Source organism: Salarias fasciatus, unplaced genomic scaffold (genome assembly GCF_902148845.1).
Source record: "Salarias fasciatus unplaced genomic scaffold, fSalaFa1.1, whole genome shotgun sequence".
Taxonomy (NCBI): Eukaryota; Metazoa; Chordata; class Actinopteri; order Blenniiformes; family Blenniidae; genus Salarias; species Salarias fasciatus.
Window position 1 is genome coordinate 462641 of NW_021941380.1, and position 27584 is coordinate 490224.

The 27584-nt window shown below is 42.8% G+C and overlaps 1 protein-coding gene across 1 annotated transcript; it reads left to right on the forward strand.

The window, feature by feature from the left end:
• Positions 1–624: 624 nt before the first annotated feature.
• On the forward strand, positions 625–26859 carry LOC115385335 (tyrosine-protein kinase JAK2-like). Its single transcript, XM_030087315.1, has 24 exons — positions 625–1071; positions 6487–6725; positions 7064–7187; positions 7281–7398; positions 8871–9016; positions 9480–9771; positions 11335–11454; positions 11603–11760; positions 13116–13227; positions 16486–16672; positions 18628–18752; positions 18880–19014; positions 20084–20171; positions 21466–21593; positions 21679–21817; positions 22141–22292; positions 22560–22710; positions 23121–23257; positions 23462–23651; positions 23936–24060; positions 24187–24359; positions 24785–24902; positions 25578–25691; positions 26086–26859. The coding sequence occupies exons 2-24, from the start codon at positions 6518–6520 to the stop codon at positions 26191–26193; spliced, it is 3348 nt and encodes a 1115-aa protein (XP_029943175.1). The 5' UTR covers positions 625–1071; positions 6487–6517; the 3' UTR covers positions 26194–26859.
• The last annotated feature ends 725 nt before the right edge of the window (positions 26860–27584 follow it).

A 27584-nucleotide genomic window follows, 5' to 3' on the forward strand; every position in this document is an offset into this window, starting at 1 on the left:
GGAATGCTGTAAAGTGCCTACTCTTCTGCACCATAGAAAACGTACTGGTCAACACTGAAAAAGGTATTTCCCCAAGGGGATAAATGAAGTATGATTAGCTTATTTTTACATGGAAAGAAGTGAATAATAACAGTAACTTTCATTTGATTCAGGATGTCTCAGGGACACCCTGTAGGCCGGTCAAGTGGAACTAAAGGGCCACAAATGGTTCTGGAACCTTATGATGCTCAGGTCTGGTGTAAGTAAGCACAGTGGTTCTCAAACTACTCTTTTCACACTGTCTTCTCGCTCTTTTCACCTGTGTGTATCACCTGAGAAATGTTGTGCTCTTCAAGTACCTCTATTATTGGAAATGGACTTATTGCTTAAACTTATTTAATATATAAAATATGAATTTCACATATTTTATATTGTTTTGATTTCATTGGCATTATAAACACACACAAACGACTTATACCCCCACATGCCACTAGAGGCAATGCCGCACGGCATGGTGAGATGCAGTGATATCAGTGCAGATATTTGAGACCGTCCCTGAACGCATCACAGTGTGGCATTATCAGTGCAGATATTTCCGAGCGTCCCTGAACGCAGCACGGTGTGGTGGGAGAGGCTCCGTGTTGACTCACTCGGCTCACTGTGGCCGCCGCTCTCAAAGTAGCTTCCAGACTTGTTAAAGCTGGTTCATTTGACAAAGTGTCAATAATGTAGCTCTACCTGTAGCCACGTGTTTACGCCCCGAAAGGAAAGCGCGTGTGGTTCTCTCACATCGTGCACGATGTGGTTTTAGTTTTAGATTGACCAGATAAAGAGCTGAAGTTCCTCCGTGTGAGATGGATAACGTCAAGCTGACCAGAGGCAGCTCCTTCAGCCAGTTAGCCTTCTCGTCAGCTGACTGAACATTAAAATATGAACGTTCATCGACGCCTTTGGAACAAGTCGCTGTTTGTGCGTGCAGCTGCTTAACAACCGAAGCGGGGAGCTGTGAGCCTGCAGCTCGTCCCGGCTGCAGCGCTGGCCTAGGAAGCTAGCAGAGAGCTAGCTAGTTGCACGGCTGGCTCATCCGCCAAAGTAAGTATATTTACACTCATTAACAGCACTCCGACAGCTTTGTGGAAGTGGGTTTCAAAGTGGTCACCGCTAATCTCTGAGTTAGAAGGGCTGCTGAAATGCTTTTGCCGACTTTATGAGCCACGCAACGTGAACTTGTGTGTATGCGCGATGGGCGTGTGCGGCTGCTAGCGTGAAGTTAATCTATTGAAGCTGCAGCTAACAGCAAAGATCACGGCCTTGATGGGTTTGTGTTGCAGCAGAGGTTAGGATATTTGACTAGATATCAGCCTGCCAGCCTCACTCTGCTTTCTGGGAGATTGCCAATGTGCAGCACAGCACCGATTATGTTATAAATACAATGCTGCATTTCTTTATTTACCTTTAACAGTCCTGGCACTATGAAGGTGCCCTACTAGATTGGTATCTCAAGTATCAAGGTAAATACTAAATTGTCATCCATCTAATTTAAAATGTAGAAGTGGAAGATTTTGAATATTTTTCAATGAAATGAAGGGATTTTATCAAACATACATGGCAACATGAGGCATGAATGTAAATACAAACAAAACAGAAGGTATGTGAACAAAATGAAATGCTAGCATACTGTAGCATCTAAATACACTTTGCACCACTAACTCATATCAAAGTTCAATTTGCCCACCCACTTTTTTTTCCTCTTTCTCTTTTTTGATGTGCTGCTCATTGCTCATTGCCACTCTGTGATAGTCTTCTTCTTATTCTTAAATCTACAAGAATGAATGAGTTGCAGGTATTTACCTTGTGTATCATTCGCACTGTGGATCTCTGGTAATTTGTAAATTACCTCTCCATGTCTGTGTTTGACAGATGATGTGTGGACGCTGCGAAATCCATTGCTGTCATCCATTGCTGTCTAGAAAGTGTGAAGTTTGGTTTAAAATGATCACTTTTCATATGATGTGTAGGCAGTAAATGTGTCAATGCATCTATGTGACTTGAGATCAGTGAGCAGCGTTGAGGATAATGGCTGTCAGGGCATTTGTAATAAACCTGCTCAAAATGTTTCTTCGTGCATACTGCTACGCATGTCATCCATCGCAATGTTTGAGTGAAAACTCATTTTCGTTTGAGAAAAGTGTTGTTTGCACAGCAACATAACAAAAACAATAGCCGTTCACACAGAAATGCTGCAAACCCTGTAGTATTCATGTATGACCACTAGTGGCTGCTGCTGGTTTTTGTAATGAAAATACACAGAACTATACTCTATAAGCATAAACAACGGCGAGTACACAGACATTTGTACAGACAGGCAACAAAGTTGCATTGCTATTATAGATAACTCAAACTAACAAGTCATACGTAGAATACAGACTGGGACTCATGACATTCTGGAAACCACCATTGTTGTTATTGTCCACCCCCTCCCGCCTGTGCAGAAGAACTAATTACTATGGTCAAGGTGTGCGTGCGCAGTAGCAGCGTTTCTACACCGTCTACAGATAGACAAAGCCCGGGCATTTTCAGAAAGTTGCAGTTTTTCCCCCCATTTTTCAACAGTACCACCTTAGGAGCCATTTTCTGTGGCTCCGAGTGCCGTTGTCATGTGAACAGGCCCCTTTTGTTGGAAAGTTTTGTGTTTTCATTTAATGAGTTTGCATAGCTTAAAGACTGCAAGAAGGAATTGAAATCCCATTTTCCATTGTAGTACCTTTATCCAACCAGAAGGAATTTCATACTGAATAGATTAGTAGCTTATAAAATCGTTGCAGTCTAGTACCAAACAGCTGATTATATCAATATGCTGCATTGAAGCATTTTGTTAAAGAAATATTATATTTGAGTTGGTTTAAACACGGACACTGGTGGAATCAGATGTCACAGCCTATGAAGCAAACAGGCTTTTCTTCTGCAAGCTCTGTGCAATAAATGTGAGTTTTTACTTCTGTTCACCAAAACAAAAGTGAAAATGTGAATTTGTTATTCCTTATAGTTTTTATACGTTGATTGTAATAATCCGATCCAGTGCTGCTGAAGGTGTTATTTTTTTCTGTACCTCTCAGTTGAAAGGAAAATGTGTTTAATGAGCACCTCAGTGGAGTAAACCTATGGCCGACAGACCCCGGGGGGGTGCGACAACATATTTTGATGATCTAGTAAAAGCAACTTCTTGTTCAGAAAGTGTTGATGTGTCACTTTCTTCACTTCCTCATATTGGAGCAGCTGCTTCTACTCACTGTTTGTGTTGATCTGTGTTTACTACACGACCTTTTTGCTGGTTTCTGCAGACTGTGGCATCAGTGCACTGACAATCACATTCACTTTTGTGTCTGTTTTGAGTCAAGGTGGCTGACACGAGTCTTTCTGATTAAAAGACATGAATCATGCTTCTTGAAGAGAAAAAAATTGTTATTTAACGACAGAATAACACAACAATGCAGTTATCATAATAATCCAAGTTTAGAAATATTTTTAAATTGTTTTGTAAAAAATTGTGAATGAACTCAGATCTGGGTTGTAATGTTGTAAAGATCAGGAAAGCAGTTCCCACTGCCATCAGATCACCGCTGCAGGTCACCGTGCATGGTCTCTAACCCCAATTGTTAAGTTTGCGCCAGGAAGAACATCCGACTTAAACTTGCCAAATTAAACATGTGATCTCGCAATCGACTGTGGTGAACCTGGGAGAGAGCAGCCCAAACTCAGATTCATGTATGTTGTGGGAAAGCTGTGAAAGTCTGGTTTAGAATCCCATTAAGTGTGAAACTGAAAGCTGTATTATTCCCAACCCCAAGGATGAGACGAGCCACACTTTTTTGCATGCACAGCGTCTGTCCTCTCGCCCACAGCAAACTGCACTTCTCCAGATTTGCTTGGCTGTCCATTAATGCTGAGCCTGGTTATGAGGACTGACCACAGTCCGTCTGCTTTTGAGGAGTGTCAGTTTTATATATTTTTTTTTTTCACATGACTGTTTTTTGGGAATTTCAGTCATTTTTCCTTATCCACTCCTAATTGAAAACATTTTGCCAAATGTCCTTTTATCATTTTATCCAACATTTGCACACTGAAACTGACCCATGATGGAGCAATTTCTGGGAATGATCGGTGCATGCAATATATTGACAACTGACGAATTTTACATCAGCTACTGAGACGCTACACCAGGATAATTAAATTGATGCATTGATTGTCGGTATGTCAGATGAATGAAAAGCCGAAGTTGTTATTTCCTTCTAAACATCTACAACATTTTGCTACTTCATCCTGGTTCAAATCATGTGGGATGAGTTTCATTTCTGGTGTAATCATGTTGTTGATGCCATCATAGCCCGGACCAAATCACTTTTTTTTTTTATGGCCCCAAATTCCTCAACAAATCTCTTCCTCACAGATCAGGCCCAAGCGTCAGAGTTTTACAAGTTTAGCACTATTTTCAACAGTCTACTGGCCTCCTGGGTTTGGCCGTGTTTCTTTCGACAAGGGATGCACTCCATCATAGTTTTTCTCTTTTTTTTTTTTTTTTTATTTATTTCTCTCCCAGTTGTAGTGAAGACTGGTAACGGCTCCCCCTTTTTTCCCTACACCCCAGCCCACTTGATTTAACACAAACTTCCAACAGTTACAGGAGAAGCTGAATACATAAATAAAAATGATAGTATATTGCCCTCATGAGCAGAAAACTCAACCTATAGCAGTTTGTTCAAGTCTATTGGCAGAATGCATCAGTGGTTTCAATTTCAATATACCGCAAAGCCCTAAACAATATGAGCTTTCCATTCATTCATTACCGGTGTACCTAATTTTCTCAAGGTTCAAGAAAAGCATCAAATCTTTGAGCCATGGAGACACTAAAGAGAAAACGGTCTTCATCAGTCGTCTCCTCTGTACTAATAAAGCTGCAGCAATGCTAGTTATTTAATAGCCTTGTCATATTCTAAAGATGGCTGTATGCACACAATGGCAATATAGTGCTTAATGCCTCAGGAAGGTGTTTTTGAAAATAGCTGTCCAGTAGCTTTGCGGGCAAGGAAAGGACCAGAACGTGTTTGCTAGCGTCATTAAAAGGCATTAAAAGTTAGTTCTGTTGGAGTAAAATTTGGACAAACTATAATTGGAAATATATCGAGCTTAAATTGTGTCAGTTTCAGTCTGGAGCAGGATTTGCTGTTATTTACTCCCATTCATCATCATCTCTCGCAGTGCAGAGTTGTTTTAAATTTGTATCTTGTCAACCGATATTAATTTTGGTATACATTTTAGAAATAGGGCCTTTCTAGGACTCGTCTGGATCTTAACATATCTGTATAGATATATATTTGTGTTCCTGGTTCACACAGCTGCACCATTTCCTGCCAAACTGTTTTAACGCTGTTTGAGTTATGGCAGAAAGAGGATTATGATGACGCTGTCGCTCCTTTTGCATCAATAAGCTACTAATCAAGCAATACAGCTTATAGCGAGGGGTGCACGTTCATTATTTGGCCTACCTGTCGTGAGCAGCCGTCATTCACACTCACCGCGGGGGGCTGGGATTAGTGCGTTGCGTGTAGCGGGTCAGTATGAAAATGGCTTTACGGTCACGGAGCAGCGGAGCTGATCCCAGTCGACCATGGGTGAAGGCAGGGAGGGTACGCCACCCTGGACGTCGCATGCAGCAGCTCCAGGCAGTCCACCTCATGGCGTGTGCAGGTGGAAGTGAGAAATCTGGTTCACAACTTGAAATCGTGACGCAAGACAGCAAACCAATACAGTGATGTGCAACCAAGCAAATGTCCAAGTTGTGTGTTTTGATTGTGCGATTTACTTTAAATCTGTAACTGTTTAGGTAGTACTTCATGTTTTAAATATCTAAAACTCCTTTTAGGCTTCTTTTTTTTTTCCTGCATGTGAAAGTGCGTATGTGGCAGGTGCATGGTTACATATTTTCCATGAGGACTGGGCCCCGGCAGCGACTTATTGTGCTCCATTAACCCAGCTCTTAGATGGATGGAACACCGTCTTGGAAACAAAGCGAGCGATAGGCTCACTGAATAACAGCTAATTGAAAGACGGGATTTAATTACGCTGCTTATCTTCTCCTAAGTGCCGTCTCGATATATCTGTCTGGGACGACGATGAGTTCAGACTTCACCGTCTCAATCTCAACTTGAGTAAATAATGAGATAAGAATGCGTGATGCACAGTTGGAATAATAAAACCTCATGTATGGGTTTATATTGAAGTGGATAACTCGCACAGAGCAGCCTGTTTCTGAATTAGATTTACAGATTTTATAACCTCTCTCCCAGACAGAGCTTCCTCTGTGCTGCAGCTTTACGTAAGGCTTTTGATAACAGTTTATGCAACAGATCATACCATGTCTCCTCATCAGATTTTTACATTTATCACACTTTGCTGAGAAAGGGGGCTGTGGTACTTCCTGCTGATGTTGTCCTTTGCACTGATTGAAAGGTGCGTGTTGTTGACGGCCACCCTGCCAGCCATGGATGCTGTGACCGACACTTGCCCTGCGGTACACCAAAACGGGACCGCCCACCGGGAGTCTGTGGACCCGACGCCGGCGGCAGCAGTATTGAGGCTCCACTTCTACCACAACAGCCAAGGAGCGGGCGACAGCGGCGGCCCGCTCAGCTACCCTCCTGGGGACTATGTGACTGAGGAGCTGTGTATAGATGCTGCCAAGGCTTGCAGTGAGTACCCAAGCTCCAGAAGTCCGAATAAACACACACACATGCATGTTATCAAAAGGCCAAACTGAAGCCAAGCATTCATTCAACGTCATGCTTTATTTCCGGTTTGTCTCACCTGCTTCGGGATATTTAAGGATAAGCTAGAATTTGGCTGTAATTATCTCCAACAGAGTCCAGACTTTACCTGCATGCTGGCTGTGATGACAAAACAAACACTTCAAACCTTTCAGTCTACCTTGACCTTTTTTCACTTGTGTTGGTACTGGAAACAAATAGTCTGCATCCTGTCTGACAGTGTGTGTTCCTTAAAGCTTTTTTTTTTTTTTGGTTCACTGTAGGTATATCACCGCTCTACTGCAGCCTCTTCGGCCTCTTCAGAGAGCGGGACCGTTTGTGGTTTTCACCAAACCACATCTTCCAGCTCGACGACTCGGCTTCTGAAGATCTGTTTTTCAGAATACGGTAGCATTATGTTCACTTTCTTCACCATTTCACATTTTCTGTGCCCGTGAGACTCACTGAGTTTGACCCCCCCCGACTCTTTAATCACCACAGGTACTACTTTCCTGGCTGGTACAGTGGAGGAGCGTCCCGGTCGTATCGGTACGGGGTCACCAAGGGGGCAGAAAGCCCTGTACTTGATGACTCTGTAATGTCATACCTGTTCTTTCAGGTAAGCGTGCCCTCCTCGTAACGCAGACGCTGTGACAGGAAGTGACTGCTTCATATGTGGGGTGGTTTATATGATAATATTGAGGGAAATGATATGAATCCCTGCAGCAAAGCTCATATAACAAGCACTCTGCTGTCTGTTGGGTGGGGCATGAGTCGCTTTAACTTAGCCTTTTCCTGAGAGAAAAATGATGAAGTGACAAACTGTGCTGCCTGTGATTTTTATTCTCCTCCTCTGAAATGATATAACATGCAAACAAAGAGCAGCAACTGCACAGGGAGAGCGGATTGTATTGAAGTTTCATATGGACGCTTTAATAAGTATGTTTTCTTGATCAAATTCATTGTGTCATTTGGTTTCGTGAGATTACTGGACACAGCTTTATATTGTAATCACAACCAAAAAAAAAAAATCAATGAAGCAGCATCAGTCGCTAACTGAGTAGCTTCAGCGTTAAGGCCTCACTGTGAAGATGGACTTGTGAAAACCGCCCAAAAAATCCAGTCCAGTCATTTGTTGCATTTTTTAGATGCCAAAGAAGTGAAAGAGAAAATATAGGTGACAAATGTTTAAAAACTAGTGAAAAAATCCACAACATGGTTCATAAAACAGAAAAATTACTTTAATACTGTAAACCAGGGGTGTCAAACATCAGGCCCATGGGTCAAAACCTCAGTGATCAGAGCAGTCAAGAAATTTCAGCCGTTTAGAATAAGCAGACATGGTTTTGTTTCACCCAGCAGCAAAGTTACAGTTTGCTGTGTTTGTCCTTTATGGGCTGCCATCAAATGGCAGCAGCGTAATGTTAGGAGAATAATTTGCTCCCTGTGTAAACATTGTACAATTACAAGAATGCAGATCTCAGGTGAGTGCTCACTACTGAAACTGTTGACCACTGGTCTAATAAATTAGTTTTGAAATTAGTCGACTTCATCAGCACGTTATTACGTTGTATATTATATGTTGTAGTCCAAATGCATTGTGAAGCAGTCATTTTGTGTTGGCTCTGTAGCGCCTCACCAGAATGTTATGTAGGTGCACCCAGGCAGCTCAGGCCAGTAATATGACAGCAGTTCAGTCCTGCCTCACCTGGAGGATAATCTGGATTTATGCCAGCGAAAATCTACCCCGGAGGCCCGGGATATGTCTGAGAGGGAGGAGTTATACCACGCTGCAGGGGTCATTTGAGCACATTATGAGTCTGGAGCCTTTCAGCCATTACTCATGCATGCTTCCATTCATACTAATCAGATGTTGCTTTCAGCTGGTGAAGTATACGTTCAATTCCTTGCAGTCTGATTGGGAGCTGAAGCTGTTCAAAATTACATTTGTGTATATAGAGATAAGTGTGGTGTGTCTGTGTCCTAACTGATTGGTGTACAGACGTACTGCACTCACACCTGTGTTCAGTCTATGAACAAAGCATTTTACCTGCAGTAGCTACAGCTGCTGTGTTCCTCTCCTCTCCGCAGTGGAGGTATGACTTTGTCAACAGCTTAGTGAAGATCCCCAACTCCCACGAGACCCAGGAGGAGTGCCTCGGTATGGCTGTGCTCGACATGACGAGGACGGCCAAGGAGAGGCAGATGTCGCCTCTGGACATCTACCACACTATAAGGTACTATCGGCAGTCATCTGAGTGGATGGGATCGTGTAGGGGAAGTGATTGTGTTCAGATTTTTCCCAGAGCTGTTAATCATCAGTTTGCGCAATAATCTTCTCGGGATTTCCCCTATTTGTAAAGGGCGTAAATTAATGTCTTCAGCACACATGTTGAGTCAGCAGTCTTTGTTTTAAATGCAGCAAGTGTTCATGAAATTTGATCCTGCAGAGAAAATTATTAAAAGTTCAGGTAATATATTGTAACAATCTGATGCCGTTCTTTTTAAATTGCAACTTGCAGTCTCAACCATGTTTTCAGTCTAAACAGTGCACAGTTCCAGTCTTCTGGAACATTGAGTGGGAATCTTTGGTTTTTCATTGGTTTGTGTTTTATTAATGCCAGATGCCAGTTAAGACAGTTTAATCTCTTTAGGTATAATTTCAAGGCATTTGTTCTAAAACTATCCATATTGTTGCAGCTACAAGTCCTTCCTGCCGAAGGACATGAGAGCTCAGATCCAGGACTGCAATTTCCTGACGCGCAAGCGGATCCGCTTCCGCTTCAAGCGCTTCATCCAGCAGTTCAGCCAGTGCCGGACCACACTGCGCGACCTCAAGCTCAAGTACCTCATCAGCATGGAGTCTCTGGAGAAGGCCTTCTACACGGAGACGTTCCCGGTCAAGGAGCCGTCCAGCGGACAGGTCATCCTCCACGTGGCGGCAGACACGGGCATACAGTGGTGTCGGAAGAAGATGAAGGACTCGGACCAGGTTGGTTCCAGCGACAGCTGGCATTGCCAGTGTTTTGCAGTTCTTATGTCGGAGACGGCATTCAAATGTGCACCAAGGAAGCTGAAGTTACTGCTCTCCAGTTTATTAAAGAGCAGAAATGGAGAGGCAATTCAATCTCTGGACAGTGGGAGTGAAAACCCACCCAGGCACAGGGAAATTGTGCAAGTTCCACGCAGAAACATTTCCAGATTTTAACTGGAGATATTCTTACTATGAAGCAAGACGGCAAACCACGACTGTCAGTTCCTCTTCCTGCTGGTGTGAAGAGTTGAGTCTAAGGGTGTTTTCACACCTACCCACTTTAGCTCGACCTAACAGAGTTTTTGGACCGAGCACGGCGCGGGTGGTCTCGCAGCGGCTTGGGTCGACCTGGGGTGCGGCGCGGCGATGTGTGATAGCGCACCGGCTTTAGCTCGACCCAAAGTCTAGATATTGCGCCTTTATGAACCACACAGGCACCCGTAATCAGCTCAATCCCAGGAAAGTGATCACATGTCATAATGGCAGAAAGAAGAAAGTCTGTGCCGCTCACCCTCTGGCAGACTCGCATGATAACGGTGCTTTTGTGTTGTTTTTTCACTGGTTGTTGCGTGATTTTAGCCCCGCCCCTTTCCTTTTTTGATTGACAGGTAAGTGACAAGCTTGCACACGTGTTTGATTCTTTGCGGTTCCATAGCAGCGGCGCACCAGACAAATTTACCAGTATTTTTTTTTTTCAGCGTGAGAAATACAATGTGTGGCGTGAGTGCGTGACAAAAAAGCGAAATGCGTGACTGTCACGCGAGACTTGAGAGTCCTTAGCAAGGCTGCTGTTTTGGTTTTACACCAACTTCCGCCTGGTTGTCATGGATACCCCACACTTCCCTTGTTTAGAGCGGCTGATCTGGGCAGTCATGAAAAGCATGTGTGAAAAGGGACCGTATTAGTTGAAAATTGAAACATTTCATCGTTTTTACTGGTGCGGCTGCCTTTGGCTCGACCCAAATATATGTGAAAACAGCCTAAAGCTTCACTTTTGATATGCATTCGGTGAGTTTTTACCTGATAAAAATCCCTCCACAATCATCCAAATTACCTGATACTGCATTTATTTCAGCGCACATTGTGTGTTGCATCTATATTTTAACCTGGTTTGTGTAACTCAGCACTGTGTGGTGCTGGAGCCAGTGAAAGACGGAGGCGTCCCGGACCGGCCCCAATCTCAACGCTTCAAACTCCCCCCAAATTAGTAAACAAGGAACTTATAGATGCCACTGTTATCCAAGGAAACACGCAGGCTAAGAGAAGAGATTAAATGCATGATTGATGGAGATGACACAAATGAAGAGAAATGCAACTCTGCAGCATGTGCTGTGTTCTGCAATAAACTGCATTTGTCGTGTCAATCGTTATAATTCACTGTTCCGCCCAATGTGGAACACCTGACAACCATGGCGTGTTCCCCAGAGCTTTTATCAGCTCCGATCAGTGTTCACACAGGAATGAAATGCTCCTTTTATAAAACTGTTTCTTCTTTGTTTCAATTGTTTGTTGTATCAACAGGAACTTCAGACTTTGTGTGACTTTCCTGACATCACTGACATCGGCATCAAACAGGCCAACAAGGACGGCACGGCAGAGAGCCGGGTGGTCACCATCAACAAACAGGACGGCAAAAGTCTGGTAATTTCACTTCATCACACAGTTTGCTTCCCGTTTGTTTGTTTTTTTTTCTATGCAGGAATAAATCATGATAAACATGCGGTGTGTCTTGTTTATATCGCCGTATCTCACTGAACCACTTTGGATGTCTTTGCTTTTAATATTTCAGGAACTGGAGTTTCCCAACCTGTGTGAAGCCCTCTCGTTCGTGTCCCTGATCGACGGCTACTACCGGCTGACCACAGACGCACATCACTACCTTTGTAAGGAGGCGGCCCCCCTCCGGCTCGTCGAGTCCATATCCTCTCACTGCCACGGCCCCGTCTCGTGAGTATTCGCGAAAAATCAGATTGGAATGATTTAATCAAATTGATTTACATGCCTGTTAAAAAATAATAAATTAGATTTGTGTATGACATTGTGGAAAGTTTTCTTTTTCTTCTGATTTTGAGAAGATCCTAAATTTCCATGTGATCCTCAACTGGTGTCACTGCGTATTGGCTCCACTATTAACAGACAACTCTGCCTTTTTATATCTGTTCAAACCTTGGTTCTGAAGTTAATGTCAGGGTAATGAGACTATATTTGGATAGTCGTAGGAATTGAAGACAGTATTCAAACTCTTCACTCATAAATAAATATTTGTCAAACAACAGATGAATAACGTCAACACATCATATCCAGACTGACATTCAGCTCGTCTGCGCCTGGACAGAGTTGGGATTGTCATTTGTGTGTATTTTTGCACTGAAGCAGAGTAATATTGATTTAGTTGTGCTTTGTGTACAATTATTGACAAATTAGTTCAGCTGTTGTAAATTTATTTTCATTTCACATTCTTCATCCCTATCCAAACACTATGAAATGTTTCAGCTTGTCCTTAGTTTTTTTTTTTTTTTTTTTTTTTTTTTTTTTTTGCTAGATCAACAGCTGTTTGCTTATCTGTAATTGCAAATGCATATATTAGTAAGGGGCTCTTCTAAGGTTGCTACAGCAGAGCACGTGATCTACTTGATTGATAAGGCGTAACTTTATCGTTTAAAATCCTTCCTGACGTTGGTGACGAACGGCCAGCAGCGGAATTTATACTTTGTGTGAATGGTGAACAGATTTGTTACTTTAGAGTTCTTCTTCAGTTTTGTCTTTACAAAAAGACAAAACATTTTTTCTTTGTAAAACCTTTAGTAAAAGTTATTGTAAAACTTTTCTCTCCTCTTGTATTAGCTCTGCGTGTAGAACAGGGAGATTTTATTTTGCTATTTATGGTATAGTGTGTCAGTTTTGAGCAGCTCCTCTGAACGGTGCACACTTCACTTTGCTCACAGATCAAAGAGGGACACAATTTTTAAAACCACAAACGTCACCGACAGTACTGTGGAATGAATTTAGACGGGTGTAAAAAGAAAAAGCAAAATTAAATGTTGCACCGATTTACTATAATCACTGGCAGAGGAAAAAAAAAACAGAAATCCAGACTTTGAGCTGATGTATTTTAGCCTCTCTGAGATTCTGCACAGCCCTGGATGTACAAATCGTGCTGCTCGAGGAGGGAATACGAGATCACCTTTTGATACTTAAAAAATGCAGCTGAAATCCTCAAGCGTTTCTCCGCCGGTTGCAGTTTGCACCCCCACATTTTACATATTCTTTTTCTAACTGCTCTGCATGTTTTGCTGCTGCAGGATGGAGTTTGCCGTCAACCGGCTTCAGAAGTGCGGGAACAAGCGAGGGCTTTACATCCTGAGATGCAGCCCAAAAGACTTCAACAAGTACTTTCTGACGTTCCCTGTTGAGGTATGTGTCACTCACCACTGCTGCTTTATTTGAGTTGAAGTGTGGTTTAGTTTAGACTGAAGATGTAAAATGTCTTTACTTCTATGTTGGTCACTTCTGATATCTGGGTATATACAGTGGAATTTATCCTGTTTTCTCTGATTTTTCTTTGCCTCTTTGCTGTTTTGCTTTTAATTCCTGATGGAAATTTAAGTTATACTGATGATTTTTACAAGTTTTTTTTTTTTCTTTGTTTTTATCATCAATTTTATGAGACAGAAAAGATGTCCCAAGCAAAATAAGATTCTTATTTAAAGGAGTAGTTGCCAACCTCAGTGTCACTGTGAAGCTAAACTGTGGGGGAAACTTTGACTTTCACAACAACAACTAAAACAGTCTTATTTATGGTTTTATTTCTCCTGTAAAAATGTAATTTTGTCATAAACAAACTGCAGTGCAGGCATTTTTATCAGCCACCAGCTGCTCAAAATAAATGTGAATTCTACATAAAAACGGCGGGGAAGAAAAAATAATGTTATCATTCATTAAACATCAGAACTGTGTCTCTCATACAAAAAAACGGCTGCCTGCTCCTGAGCCTATTTGGAAAATAACATTCTAAAAGGAGCGCAGGCCTGTGCTCGTAGGTGCCAAGTAAGCATGCTAGAAACTCATCATAATAAATCATTGAATGCAACACTGTGTCAGACATGTATGGAGATTCAGGAAGAGTCCCAAGATAACATGTTGCCTAAATTCAACAAGTGGAGCATAACAGAAGCATGCATTCGCGGAACTCACTCATGGCAGTTCCATGGGAAGAACTGCACCACAATCGAGTAGTTGGGGAAAAAAAAAAAAAAAAAGGTGCTGATCAATAATTTTTCACCCACGTTTATATTCTTGCAACACATTGGTAAATTATTACAACCGCTGCATCTTGATCTCAAGTATTTCCCAAGCCTGATGACATAACCCAAAGAACGTGAGATCCACGGTTAATCAGAGGTAATGACAAGCAGATTCTTTGCAGTAAGTGGGACAAAGAGCAAAACACACATAAAACCAAAAGGCTTCTCTCCAACGCTACACTACTATTACCCAATGTGTGCACACTCACGCGTGAAATCACATGCACATTGTACTGTTGCGTGCTCAAGCAATACTGTGCTGAGATTGTAGAGCAACACAGCAGGGAAACAACCTGCCCCTCAAGGCTGGCTGCATCAGCAAGCATGAGAAGAATAACATAACCAAGTCCTCCTTTTCGTAGTCGCACAGCAGCTCTGAATTACTTTGCGGCATGACTTTCCAAAGGTTCTCAGGACTCATGTTAACAAGCAGATATCTCTGAAGATCTCATGATGTTTTCGTTCCAGCTCTCCTCTTAGCTCCATAGTAGAGGTGTACTCTCATCCAGCTGGCCCCTGAACACACCATCAAGAGACAAATTAATGCTCCACATTTGCGAGAAGAAATTACAAGTGTATTGCTCTCTGCGAACATTAATGATGCCATTAGTGGAATATATGGAACCATAATGCAAAAAGATTGTCGTTTATTGTTTTGTGTCTTTCTAAATGTGTTTCCTTCAGCCCGCCTGGTAGTTGAAGAAACTCTTGTTCCAGACACCACCTCTACTTGAGCGTTAATTATTCACATCTAAAGAATGTTGCAGTCTCCTGTAATCATTTCTTTAAACAGTGAAGCTTTTCACTTCTCCAGAACACTGACATTTTGTTGGTGTTGCTGTAGTCGTGTGCAGATTGATCCAAAGAAACTAGTCCCCAGTAATGACCAAATCTGATGTTGTTGGATCGATTCTCATGATTAAAGCAAGTTTTACATGCAAGATGATTATTTTTAAAGAAACATTCTACATAACCTACCAGACTTTTTTTTTTTTCTGCGGTTGCTTGATAAAACTACTTCTTCTTCCACCTATAGCTGTGACGGTGTCCTTGGGTTGATTAACTACAGGTGTGCCTAATCAACATTCATGATGTATTCAGGGAAAACTGGGAAAATTTTGAATTTCTAAAGTTTGGAGATTAAAAAAAAAAAAGAAAAAGTAACATCTCTCAACAAAATAGAAATTTTCAGATTCCACTCTTAGATTTAAAGGTGGATTCCTTAGAAGAGCTCTATGATCTGTGGTCTTTTTGTCTGAATCATCAGCACATTTAGTCATCACACGACCTTACACACACACACACACACACACACACACACACACACACACACACACACACACACACACACACACACACACACTCTGGTTTGCTGTAACTGTGAACCAATTGCTGTATTACACTATTATCAGTTATATTGCATTATTTCTGGTTTGTTATATTTTAAATTTGCTCTGTGAGAGGAGCCACTGTCCAATCTCATACATTTTATAATGTTAAAGGATGCTCATTTTATTTTAATATATATTTTACTGCCAATAGCTTCACTTTTTCATAATTTTATTAAAAAAAAAAAAATTAGGATTGACTTTGGAAATCAGCCACCAAAGACAGACTATGTGAATGTTCTTATTACTGGCAAAAATTTGGGTTTAAATGTGTGAATCGCCAACATTTAGTTAATTTTTCTCATGTAAAGTATCTGTAGAAAATGTTACTCAATGAAAGCTTGTTTTGCAAATTTATGTAGACAAAGGATTTTGCTTGTTCTTTCACTCGGGTATGAAAATCCAGATTGTAAAGTAGCTAAAAAATGCTGTGATTATTTGTAGTATGTTATTTCCACTACTTGCCTTGCAGTCCAGTAAAGATAATGTCAACTTTCCAGACAACGTCACTCATCGCTGAGTGATAGCGAGAACAAAGTTGCCTGACATTTATCGAATAGGTTTTCCACTGAGTTTGTTGCTGTCAAGTCAACACTGACAACATGGAAATGAAAGTTTCCCTTCTGGCAACTTAGTTTCCAGCTCAAGAAACACACCATGAGAAGCCGATATGAGCAAAAACGTTGAACTTTATCTTCTGTGACAAGAGTATGGTGGCTTAGTTTTCATTTTGACCCTCCTTTAAAAAGAAAAAAAAAAAAAAGAAAAACATTAACATTTTTGGACCAAATGTCTGTCATCTCACTGACAACTGTGGTTTAGATTGTGGAAATAAAGTCAGCAGTACCTGATGCCATTCTTACAAGCTTCCCCTCATCCTGAACATTTTGTGTTTGTCTTGCTCAATACTTACAGGGTCCAACTGATCGACGTGGAGACCAGAAACTCAAACTGTGTTTCCTCTGTTTTGTCCCTGCTAGGCGTACGACACTGTGGAGTACAAGCACTGCCTGGTAACCAGGTCTGCCTGCGGAGAGTTCAATCTCAGTGGAACCAAGAGGAACTTCAGTAGCCTGCAGGAGCTGCTCCTCTGCTACCAAAAGGAAACCGTGCGCTCAGACGCCATCACTTTCCAGTTCAGCAAGTGCTGTCCTCCTAAAGCCAAAGGTACGCTGCTGGCCGCCCAGCGATGCACCAGAGGTTCATCGTGTTGCTGCTCGGTGTCATCTTGGTTCATCGAAGTTGGCCTTAGGCTGAGGTTGGAGTCATTTTCAGTAGTAAGTGTTTTTGTGTGAAAACAGCCTCTGTGAGTTCTTAACATCGAGGGGGAAGTTATCTTTGTGAGGTTTTCAGCTGAGGAGGAGTTACAGATTTTTTAAACTGAAGCTGTTTGTTTACTCAAAAGTTCAAAGAGTCACACACTTGAATTCAGACTGTTCAATTTGTTCCTTTCTTTCCGTATAAATGTACCTCTGTTCGAGAGTTGAGAGTCATGATGAGAGTTTGAGAGTCAGGGTGTTTCCCTGCTTGATGTTTTCTGGTCAGGATCGTCAAATGGACTGTTTGATAGTTGAGAGCGAAAGTTCTCTTATGTGTTGTTGTTTTTGTCCAACTGAGCATTGAGTAAACCTGGCAGAACGGGTACCTGAAGCATGCGAGTTTTTGTCAAAGACAGAACGCACCGGGCAAAGAGAAAGCCAGCGTGTTTGAGAACCATGTGTTCGGTCATTTTGTCTCTTTCTTCACATGGCCTTACTGCTCTGTCTGGAATTGTTTCGGCTTGACCAGCAAGAATTCAAGACACATTCTAAAAATAAGATCATCCTAAAATAAAAGATCAAAGTTTTTATTTTAGCTGCATGACTCACTATTATTTGATTAAACGTTGCTATGAATGCGTTCTGTTGATCCCACATGTGATTTTTTTGGGAAAAGCAGGTCAATAGTTTTGCAATAGCATCACTCAGCCCCCGGCATGCTTTCATAACTCTGGGAATAATGTAAATTAGATTTCAGGAATTCTGCTGACCGTGGTTCTGCTGACCCTGCTGACATGGTTGGGCCGTTTGAATGAAAGAATTCTTTGATGATTTGCTGAGTTCACTGTCGACGTGTTTGAGTCGTATTTCGTCATTGCGGTAAATAGGCCCGGGCGATACGGCCCCAAATTCACATCTCGGGGGTTTTTTTTGGGTGGGGAGGGAAATGACATTCGATATATCGATGTATTTTTGCTGCACAAAATAATTGCTGGAAAAAAAACGTAACATGCATTAATAAAATACAACGTATGGTTTATGCCAGCTTTGTTAAGCTCATTTAAATTCAGGGTGAAACTAGAGAGGATCAGGCCAGTGAAGTGACGGCACCGTAATGCACAAATATCCACAAATATGTCTGTTCTAGTGCAAATACGTGTAACACGGGCATTAAAATGTAGTATCTTCAACTTGAGTACAGTTTCAACATCATCATGCCAGTGGTAAACTTTATATCCTGCTGCTAAATACAGTGAAACGTCTCTTTCAGTCCTGCTGCAGCGAAAAATGGAACAATTACTTCTTTTCCACCCAGAAGAAGCAGGGGCTATTTGAGTGCTGGTGCTTGTTCCGGTGCTCAGATTCACATCAAGCACCTCTGAAAATTTTATTTTTCTGTTGACAACAAGCCAAGTGGGAGCAGCGTCATTGCTTCACCGTAACGCTTCAGTACGTCACTGCATCCGTTATACATCACGCTAAAACCCTTGTAAGAATCTGGCTGTTCGCGTTATGATTCTCATGTGGCCTTTGAACAGCGTCTAATCATTAATGACTGACATTTCACAGAAGAAAAGTGTAACGGTATACTGTGTTCATGAATGCTGCAGGTGTCAGCGGTATATGGGAGCACAGATGAGTGTCCTGGATCCAGAAGAGATCTGGGCCATTTCTACCTTCATTGTAAACATAGTTTGAGAAACTTTTTCCCCGAAGACGGCATAACCTTCTCCAGTAACCCAGTGTCACCTGATTTGTCTGATTTTCACAGACATACATAAAGAAGCACACAGATTCTCTTGAACTGCTCACGTCACCTGGTGAGAAATTTGGAGGAGCTAAATCTCTTCCCTCCATCCACAGAAAAGTCCTGCCTCCTCGTGTGCAGAAGCAACAAAGGCTCCGAAGTGCCTCCTTCTCCATCCCTGCATCGGCACAACATCAGCCAGATGGTTTTCCACAAGATCCGCAAAGAAGACCTGGAATTTGTAAGTCCTCGGCCTCTTCGTGACCGTGACAAGCCTCCACTTCCTTTATTGAATGTCCCCTGCGGCGTGTTGTCATCGTGGTTCAGACTTGCACGTGAAATGCGTGCCGTATTGATCTTCCTGTCAGATGGATAGTCTGGGTCAAGGGACGTTCACAAAGATCTTCAAAGGGGTCCGGAAGGAGCTGGGAGACTACGGGCTTGTGCACCAAACCGAGGTCGTCATGAAAGTGTTGGATCAGGCACACAGGAACTTCTCAGAGGTCAGTGGCTCCGGAGACCAACAAACGATGAATTCAGGATCGTTTTTTTGTTTGCATGCCCCAGATATTGTTATAAGGCAAAGTTTGCACACTTGACTAAATCAATACTTATTTTCCTGCATTTTGCTCACAAAGAGCCAAAAATCCCCCATGAGGCTGAGCTCTACTTTCAGGTGTCGCTAAGATATAAATAGTTTCATACAGAGACGCTGGACTGCATGAATGTAATTCACATTCAGATGAAAACATTAGGATCCCCATCGGCTGCAGCAGCCGCTGCTAATCCTCCTGAGGTCTGACACATGTAGACGCTTAATGCACACACCACCACCAGGACATCACTGCAACAAACAGGAGTAAAATATATGAAAATCTAAAGAAACTGAAAAAGAAAAAAAAGTAATTTCTGCCTTTGAATCAGTTAATATACACAACTAATAAGTTTTAGAACACCTCAGTTTTTCAGGTTATTTAATCAGGTTCATGTCATTGAAATCCAATGTTTGAAATGCTACAAAGGAAAATGGTGCACTGCTCAAGATAAACTTTTCAAAAAAGAACAAGGTTATAAAAAAACGTTAAGAACTTTACCAAAACACCTTTTCAGGAAACAAAAATTGGGTTAACGGAGGCTCATGAAGCCTTGAAAGATGGTGCTGCTGCAGTAATTCCTTTAGGTTTTCCAACTTTTCTGGATTACTGACAGTTAAAAAATTATTCGTGACACTTTTTAGCAAGTCCCCAAATCTAAGTGCTAGAGAGTGGACTGATGTTAGTCTGGCTCTTTTTAAAGGTTTTGGCTGCTGACAGGAGGGGCTGAAATTCTCTTTAACAGTGTATTTCAACCAGATTGATGAATCGTCACGTTCACAGTAACAGTCAGGAATATTAAGTCCCATTAGTCTTGGGTATATCACATTAACAGAAACAAACTAAGCAACATAAATCTTTCTGAAAATGTCAAATCAAATGGGCCCTTTTCGGTCCCCCTTGCTGCGACTGCTGAAGCTGTGTGTTGTGTGTGTGTGTGTGTGTGTGTGAATAATTGTTTTTCTTTCTCTCTTTGCAGTCTTTTTTTGAAGCTGCCAGCATGATGAGCCAGTTGTCCCACAAGCACCTGATCCTCAACTACGGCGTGTGTGTCTGCGGAGAAGAGAGTAAGTCCGCTGTGGTTCGAGTGCCGCCCGGCTCCCTAATTGTTTAAGAAGCACGGTAGTTGGATCCAGCGATGGCAGGCATACCTCTGCGCCTCGCTGTAATCTTCACTATTAGCCCGGCGGCCCAGAGCAGTGATCGCATCATTAGCATGGTGGGCTATTCTTAGGAGGATTATAATACCCTGGCTCGGAAAGGCTGCGTTCACCTCGCAGGACCTGCGCTGCCCTGCGGACATCCGCTCAGGTAGTGGTACGTTTGGCAGAGGGCATTTCAGGACCGGCCTGGGCGCTGATATGTAGGAAATATAATCCAGCTCTGTGCTGCTTTAGTAATCCGCATGATGATTTACCGTGACAAAGGTTTGAGAGTGCTACTCTTCACCACCAGCGATCAGTTTTGAAATAAGACGGATAAGATGTACTCATTGTCCACGGATTTTTGTTTTTCATTCTGAGCTGCAGATTCCAAAGAGATAAATACAGAATAGGGAAAAAAATTTGATTAACTTTTTAAACTCCTTTTAAAAGCTTTGATTTTTTTTTTCCCGATGTAGACTGGCTGTGTAAAAATAGTAAAAATACATGTGGAATCCGAAGCAATTAAATCAAGTTGTTTGTTGGTTGTTTTTTTTTTTTTTTTTTTTTTTTTTTTTTTTCTTTTCCTTTAGGGGGCGTGGTCTATTACAAAATGTATGCCGTAACACCGATCATATGAATGTAATTAAAAGTTGCAACAAAGGGGACATACCAGAAAAGAAATTGAATTTTACAGGATTAATTCAAATTATACTCAGAGCAGCAATAAACAAGTCTTTTCACTTTTAAGGGTTCATCTCTTCCAGCCACAGCTTGGAAAAATAAGCACACATCTCATTCAACTATTTTCATTCAGTTTACGCTGTGATAGAAGTGACTTCAACACTGAATAGATCTGCAGAGATCCATAAGCGCGACTGACAGACTGCCATCGTGTTTGCTTCTGCTGTGCTCTAGTTCAAGCAGAAACACCTCGGTGATTTTAAGCTTCACCAGAAGAAGCAGTAAAGTTTTTCTCTCTGGCTCAGAATAATTTTAAGAATTGTCATGTACATGTGCCACACTGCTGATATTCAAGAGAGCAACTTAAGGTTTCAGTGCGGGGATCCATTCGAAATTTATACCTCTACCTATTACTTGAATTAAAAAAAAATAAATCTTGTATGCACTGATACAAAACAAGAATCTGCTCTGGTGCTTGACGATGATTTAAATGATAATGATTTGAAGTTTTGACTTGAAGCTGCTTCTTCTCCAGACATCATGGTTCAGGAGTACGTGAAGTTTGGCTCGCTGGACACGTACCTGAAGAAGAACAAGAACTCCATCAACATCCTGTGGAAGCTGGAGGTGGCCAAGCAGCTGGCCTGGGCCATGAACTTCCTGGTAGAAATCCACTTCAGTGTCATATTTGTCGACTTGCACCGGTCTTGGGTTATTTTGAGACCTCTGTACGTTTGTGTGTCTGCAGGAAGAAAAGCATCTGGTTCACGGAAACGTGTGCGCGAAGAATGTTCTACTGATCAGAGAGGAGGACCGCAGGGCGGGGAACCCCCCGTTTATAAAGCTGAGCGACCCAGGGATCAGCATCACTGTCCTGCCTAAAGAGAGTGAGCAGAGTTCTGTGAAGTGGTGATAATCCTGTTTGGCCAGCAGGGGGCAGCAGATACCTAATGGAGATGGTCTCTGAAAGCTTCATGGCTGTGGATTAATTACTGTGACCAAAAACTAAAAATACACATTGAAAGATTCTGATTTTTATTGAATAGAATAAAGTATTTTTCAAGTATTAAAACAAAAAAAAAAAGGATATGTGTTGGTAATTAATGTTAAAAACTACTAAGTAGAGAAAAGAACAAAGCATAAATACGTCTTTACTTGCACCCTCTGCTGATGTGTCTTGTATGTGATTAAATCTTTGTTATCTGATCAGTCCTGGTAGAGAGGATCCCTTGGGTGCCCCCCGAGTGTGTCGAGGACCCTGCCAAGCTGAGCCTGGCCGGGGACAAGTGGAGCTTTGGCACCACACTGTGGGAAATCTGCAGCGGCGGGGAGAAACCTTTAGCCACGCTGGACAACTCCAAGGTACGGCTCAGTGCCGTGACCGGAAAAATATCCGGTCTGAAGGTTTCTGGATGACAGGCGGACCTCGGTACTCCGACAGTAGGTAGACTGATGAACATGAAGGGGCTGGGTCGTCTGATCAGTTGAAGTTACTCGCATAAACAAGTCGGCATATTTCTGGATTCATGCAGAGAACAAGGTGTTCTGCTTGGAATCTTGCCGAGGGCATGTTCGACCGAGTTTTGGTTTTGGCACACCTGCGTTAACCACCCGCTCTGTGCTTCCCAGAAAACCCTGTTCTATGAGCATCGCCACCAGCTGCCCGCTCCGAAGTGGACCGAGCTGGCCAACCTGATCACCAGCTGCATGGACTACGAGCCCACCTTCAGGCCCACGTTTCGCGCCGTCATCCGAGATCTCCACAGCTTGTTCACACCAGGTCGGTGGCAGCAATCGCTCTTAATTTTGCCGTGACCGGATCAGGAATGTAGGTCACACAGGCGTGGAATTTCCCGATTGCATAAGCGCGTGGATCACGGCGTTTCCACAAACCTGCCGGGCAGCAGCGAGCCCGGCCTCTTCTCTCAGGAAGTGTGGGGTGACGAGTCGAGCCGGGATCATGTTAAAGGGATTCCTCTCCATACTGGACACGGTTACATAAGGCCGAAGGAAAGGGCAGTAAACCACCTCCCGAGCAGATGCATGTGTGTTAATGTGCCTGTGGATGAGAATAGAAATTACAAGAAAGAAAATAGGGTTGAAATGTTGCTATTAAATGTTGGTTTGTTTGGTTTCAGCGTAGATTCCCTTCACACAGCTGAGCTCATGTTTCCCTCTTGTGCTCTGCAGACTATGAGTTGATCGTGGACAGTGACATCCTGCCCAACAGGACGGTGGGCTCTGGCTGGACCACTGGAGGGTTCGAGAACCAGGAGCCCGCTCAGTTTGAGGAACGACACCTTATATTTCTGCAACAGCTGGGCAAGGTATGTTCTCAGAGAAAAACCAAGACTTTGGCACTATGTGACATACTTGATGTTAAATCACTTTTTCAGATTTTTTGCACATGAGAACAGTTATTCTGATCATATCTTTTACATGCCAGTTCATGGCTGGTTGGGTTTCTGCTGACATTCACACTGAGGTACACGTTGAATTATATCTGGGTTCAACGGTTTCTTTTCAATCAGGGAAACTTCGGCAGCGTGGAGATGTGTCGCTACGACCCGCTCCAGGACAACACGGGGGAGGTGGTGGCCGTGAAGAAGCTGCAGCACAGCACGGCCGAGCACATCCGCGACTTCGAGCGGGAGATCGAGATCCTGAAGTCTCTCCAGCACGAGAACATCGTCAAGTACAAGGGCGTCTGTTACAGCGCCGGTACGTCACTCGGATGTTCCACATTATTCTGAAATTGGATTCACGTTGGTGCAAATTGAACTGTGATTATTCATCTGGAGTAGCACCTCTCAACGGAACGAACATTCAGATGTTGTCTGTATATATACAATCGAGAATTATTTTCTTTTTTGAAAATGAAATGAAATCACCGTCAGCCTTAATGTTTAGTGGAGAAGGAACGGTTTTACTGCTGATAAAATGCAGGATCACAGCTCTTCCAGCCCCCATATTCAGTCGAGCTTTCTGTTTTTCGTGTGTTTCAGGCCGACAGAACCTCCGTCTCATCATGGAGTATCTCCCCTTCGGGAGTCTGCGAGATTACCTCATTAAAAACAAGGAGCGGATCGACCACAAGAAGCTGGTGCACTACACCTCTCAGATCTGCAAGGTACGGCCGCCTCGCCCGTTTCTGCGGGATTTGAGCGGTTTTGCTGAACTTCATCTTCTTGTTCCCAGTTGTCAGGTGTTTGTTGCCCTGTAAACGGGCTTGATGGTCGAAATGTTGTGTTTTCAGGGTATGGAGTACCTGTCGAGCAAACGCTACATCCACAGAGACCTGGCCACGAGGAACATCCTGGTGGAGAGCAAGCTGAGGGTGAAGATCGGAGACTTCGGCCTCACTAAAGTTCTGCCTCAGGACAAAGAATACTACATGGTCAAGGAGCCTGGAGAAAGCCCCATATTCTGGTCAGACTCGCTTAGAAAATGCTGAAGCCCCTTTTCCATGTCGTCACCTGATGAATACTTCATAGTTTAGTTTTTACATGTAACCATTTTCTTTCTTTTCTGCAAAAGTAATATGAAAAAGAATTGTGTTGCGTGAACAGTTGCAACCATGCTATTTACAAATTACAAACTAAAGCTGCCTTTAAACTTTGAGTCTGGATGCATGGTAACAAAAAACTACAGCTGGTGCTAAAATAGCAGAAAAGCTTTCCAAGGAATTGCATCATTCGAATAATGTGTACGACTGAAGGCTTGTCTTCCTCCAACGCCGCAGCCTCTCTCTGTTTAGGGTTTTTGGAATTCCGGGAGTTATCCCGGCAGGCTTCGTTGAGTCTGACGTGTTCCTCCAGCTCCTCCTCCACATGACGAGCTGTTGTTTTTTCCAGGTATGCCCCCGAGTCACTGACGGAGAGCAAGTTCTCGGTGGCGTCTGACGTCTGGAGCTTTGGAGTGGTGCTTTATGAGCTCTTCACCCACAGCGATAAAAACTGCAGTCCTCCTGCAGTAAGTATGAAGAAATGCTCGCGTGTAGCCGCTCATCTTTCATGGACTCACTCAAAAGATGAGAAGAAGAAAAACTCAATTTTTGAAGACTTTCACATAGATTACACACACACACACCCCTCGGTAGGTGTGCAATAAGAGGAGGTGAAATCACTGTGATTTAAATCTTGATATAAGAAATTTTTCCGACAAATTTAGAAAATTATAAATGAAACTGCACAGTGAAAAAGCTGCGCACCTCCAGTGTAAATCCAGTTTGAATGAGACATGATGGAAGCCTTCCCAGCTGAGGGCATCGGTTAGAAGATTGACGTGTTATTTGTGTACAAGACTTGCTTTTGTTCTTGGTGTTCATGCTGTACCAGAACAAACCCTGCTGTTTGAGTCCATGTTGTCAGACTCCTCTGAAAACCTTTTTCACCTCACCTCCCCTCACCTGAGCGGCCGCTGTTCAGGGCGTGGACGCTCGGTGAAAACCTGCTCCGACAGCCACGGCTTGACCTCATTATCCACACCCAGGATGAAAACCGGTTCTAGATTGACGATTTGTGTTTCCATAAGACAAGATCGTGATGCTACATTCAGGTTTATGTTGACGGCCTGGACAGCTTCCGTCCCGGTTTGTGATGAAGCATCACCATCGTCATCATCATTGACTCTCCTCCTCTTGCTCAGGTGTTTATGTCGATGATGGGGAACGATAAGCAGGGCCAGCTGATCGTCTATCACCTCATCGAGCTCCTCAAGTCAGGCAGCAGGCTGCCTCAGCCTCTGGGCTGTCCCACTGAGGTAACACACACACACGTTGTTGGTTTGTCGTAAACATGTACAGTAAATGTGTTTATATTGGTTAACGATTAATTAATTTGTTTGAAATTTGATATCGCTGATATAAAAACTGGTGTTGAGACACCGTGAATTGATGCATCCAACAGATTTACAAACATTTCTTTTCTTGCATTTTTTTTTTCTGTTTTTGGAGAAATAAGCCTATTCTACCATTGATGTCTGTGGAGGAAAACCAACTTTACTGATCTTATTCGATATTCTAATATTCCTAAATAATTTTTTTTCAGTTGTAGCAACATTTAAAATACATGATGCATCATTTTGATGCTTGTGTGTCTTTGCATGGACTGCTCCTATAAACCTGCACTGCCTCCCTCCCTTCCCTTTCCCTCAGATACACGAGATCATGGAGGAGTGCTGGGACAAAGACCCCTGCTTGCGTCCGTCCTTCAAGGAGCTGGCGCTGCGCATCGACTTGTTCAGAGACAGCAAAGAGTTTTAGAATCACCCCAAGTGCCGCGCTCCCCTTCAGCCGAGACACGGCTCGGTGTGGCAAAAGGGACAGAGGCCAAAGAAAAGCTCCTCCTCCTCCGGGGATCCACTGGGAGAGCAGAGGACCCGCTCGTTATCTACTGCCAGGGTGCCTTTAATCAAGGCACCGACAACCCCTCCTCCCTCCGAACGGGAGGATGGGATGATGGGACGGTTGAAGAAACCTGTTAATGTGCTGAATCAGCGTTTTAGAGGAGCGTGTGTAGCCACTGTGAGTAGACTGTTGCCAGGCCCCAAGCTGCACATGCTTGTTGCAAACAGGTTCTGTGTGTGTGTGTGTGTGTGTGTCTGTGTGTGTATGAGAGACTGTGTTTGTGTGCGCGAGGGTGTGTAGTGGTCCTACAAAGCGCTAGCGGGGCTAGCTCTTCTGCCATCCCCATCACCCAAAGAGAAATAGGCTGGGAGATCTGAATGTTTTCTATCTGTGTGTATATACTTACAGTGTATTTGTGTACATATGTCCAGAAAGAATTTTATAATTTTATAAAATGAAAATATAGTGAGTGCTATATTTCAGCTGCCGGCACGATGCCGTTGTAAAAGAAGTACATACAAAGTGATTTTAAGAAAAAGTTTTCTGTTTTCAATGTGAGAGGTGGTGTGAAGATTAAAGAACAGTTTAATCCAGATCTGCTCCTTTCGTCTTTGTTTTCTCACAGAGGAAAATGAACTGGGACACTGCAGTGAGCTGAGAAACGCAGGTTAAAATGAGTCAGAGCAGCTCTGGCACATTAAAGTGTACCAACAAAATCTGCTTATGTAACTGCGGTAATAGGAGAGGTGTGTGTGTGTGTGTCTGTGAGTGTGTGTATCACATGACCTGGCAGTAAAAGTCAGGACTCTTTCAGTAGAGATGCACAAAGCAACACTGAGCTATTTGATCAGCAGTGGAGTCACAATGATATGTATTAGTGATGGAAAGCCTTTTCATGAAAGCAGCAGGTGAATTAGGCTGTAGCTCAATGGAATGCCACCGTTTTTTTCTTTTTTTTAATCTGATTCATAGATTTCTACTCAAATGAAATGGTTTAAATTGACTGTCAAAATTGTAAATAAGCTTTAATGAGAGGGAAAACGATCTCTTTACAGTTGAACATGAGGAATGGTTCCTCTCCTATTTTTTTCTCTCATATTTTGTCTAGAATATTTGTTTTTGTCACAGTTTTTTCAAATCTGAGCAATTAGTTGATCAGCTGTAATTCTGGAGTTTCTGAGTCAAGCAAGGATGTGTTTCAGCACAAGTCCAGAACGGCGTGTAAAGAAATATCACATTATTATTGCCATCACTGCTGCCTTGCCAGTGTTTTCCTTCCAGATCTGGGTTTATTCTTCTATATTAAC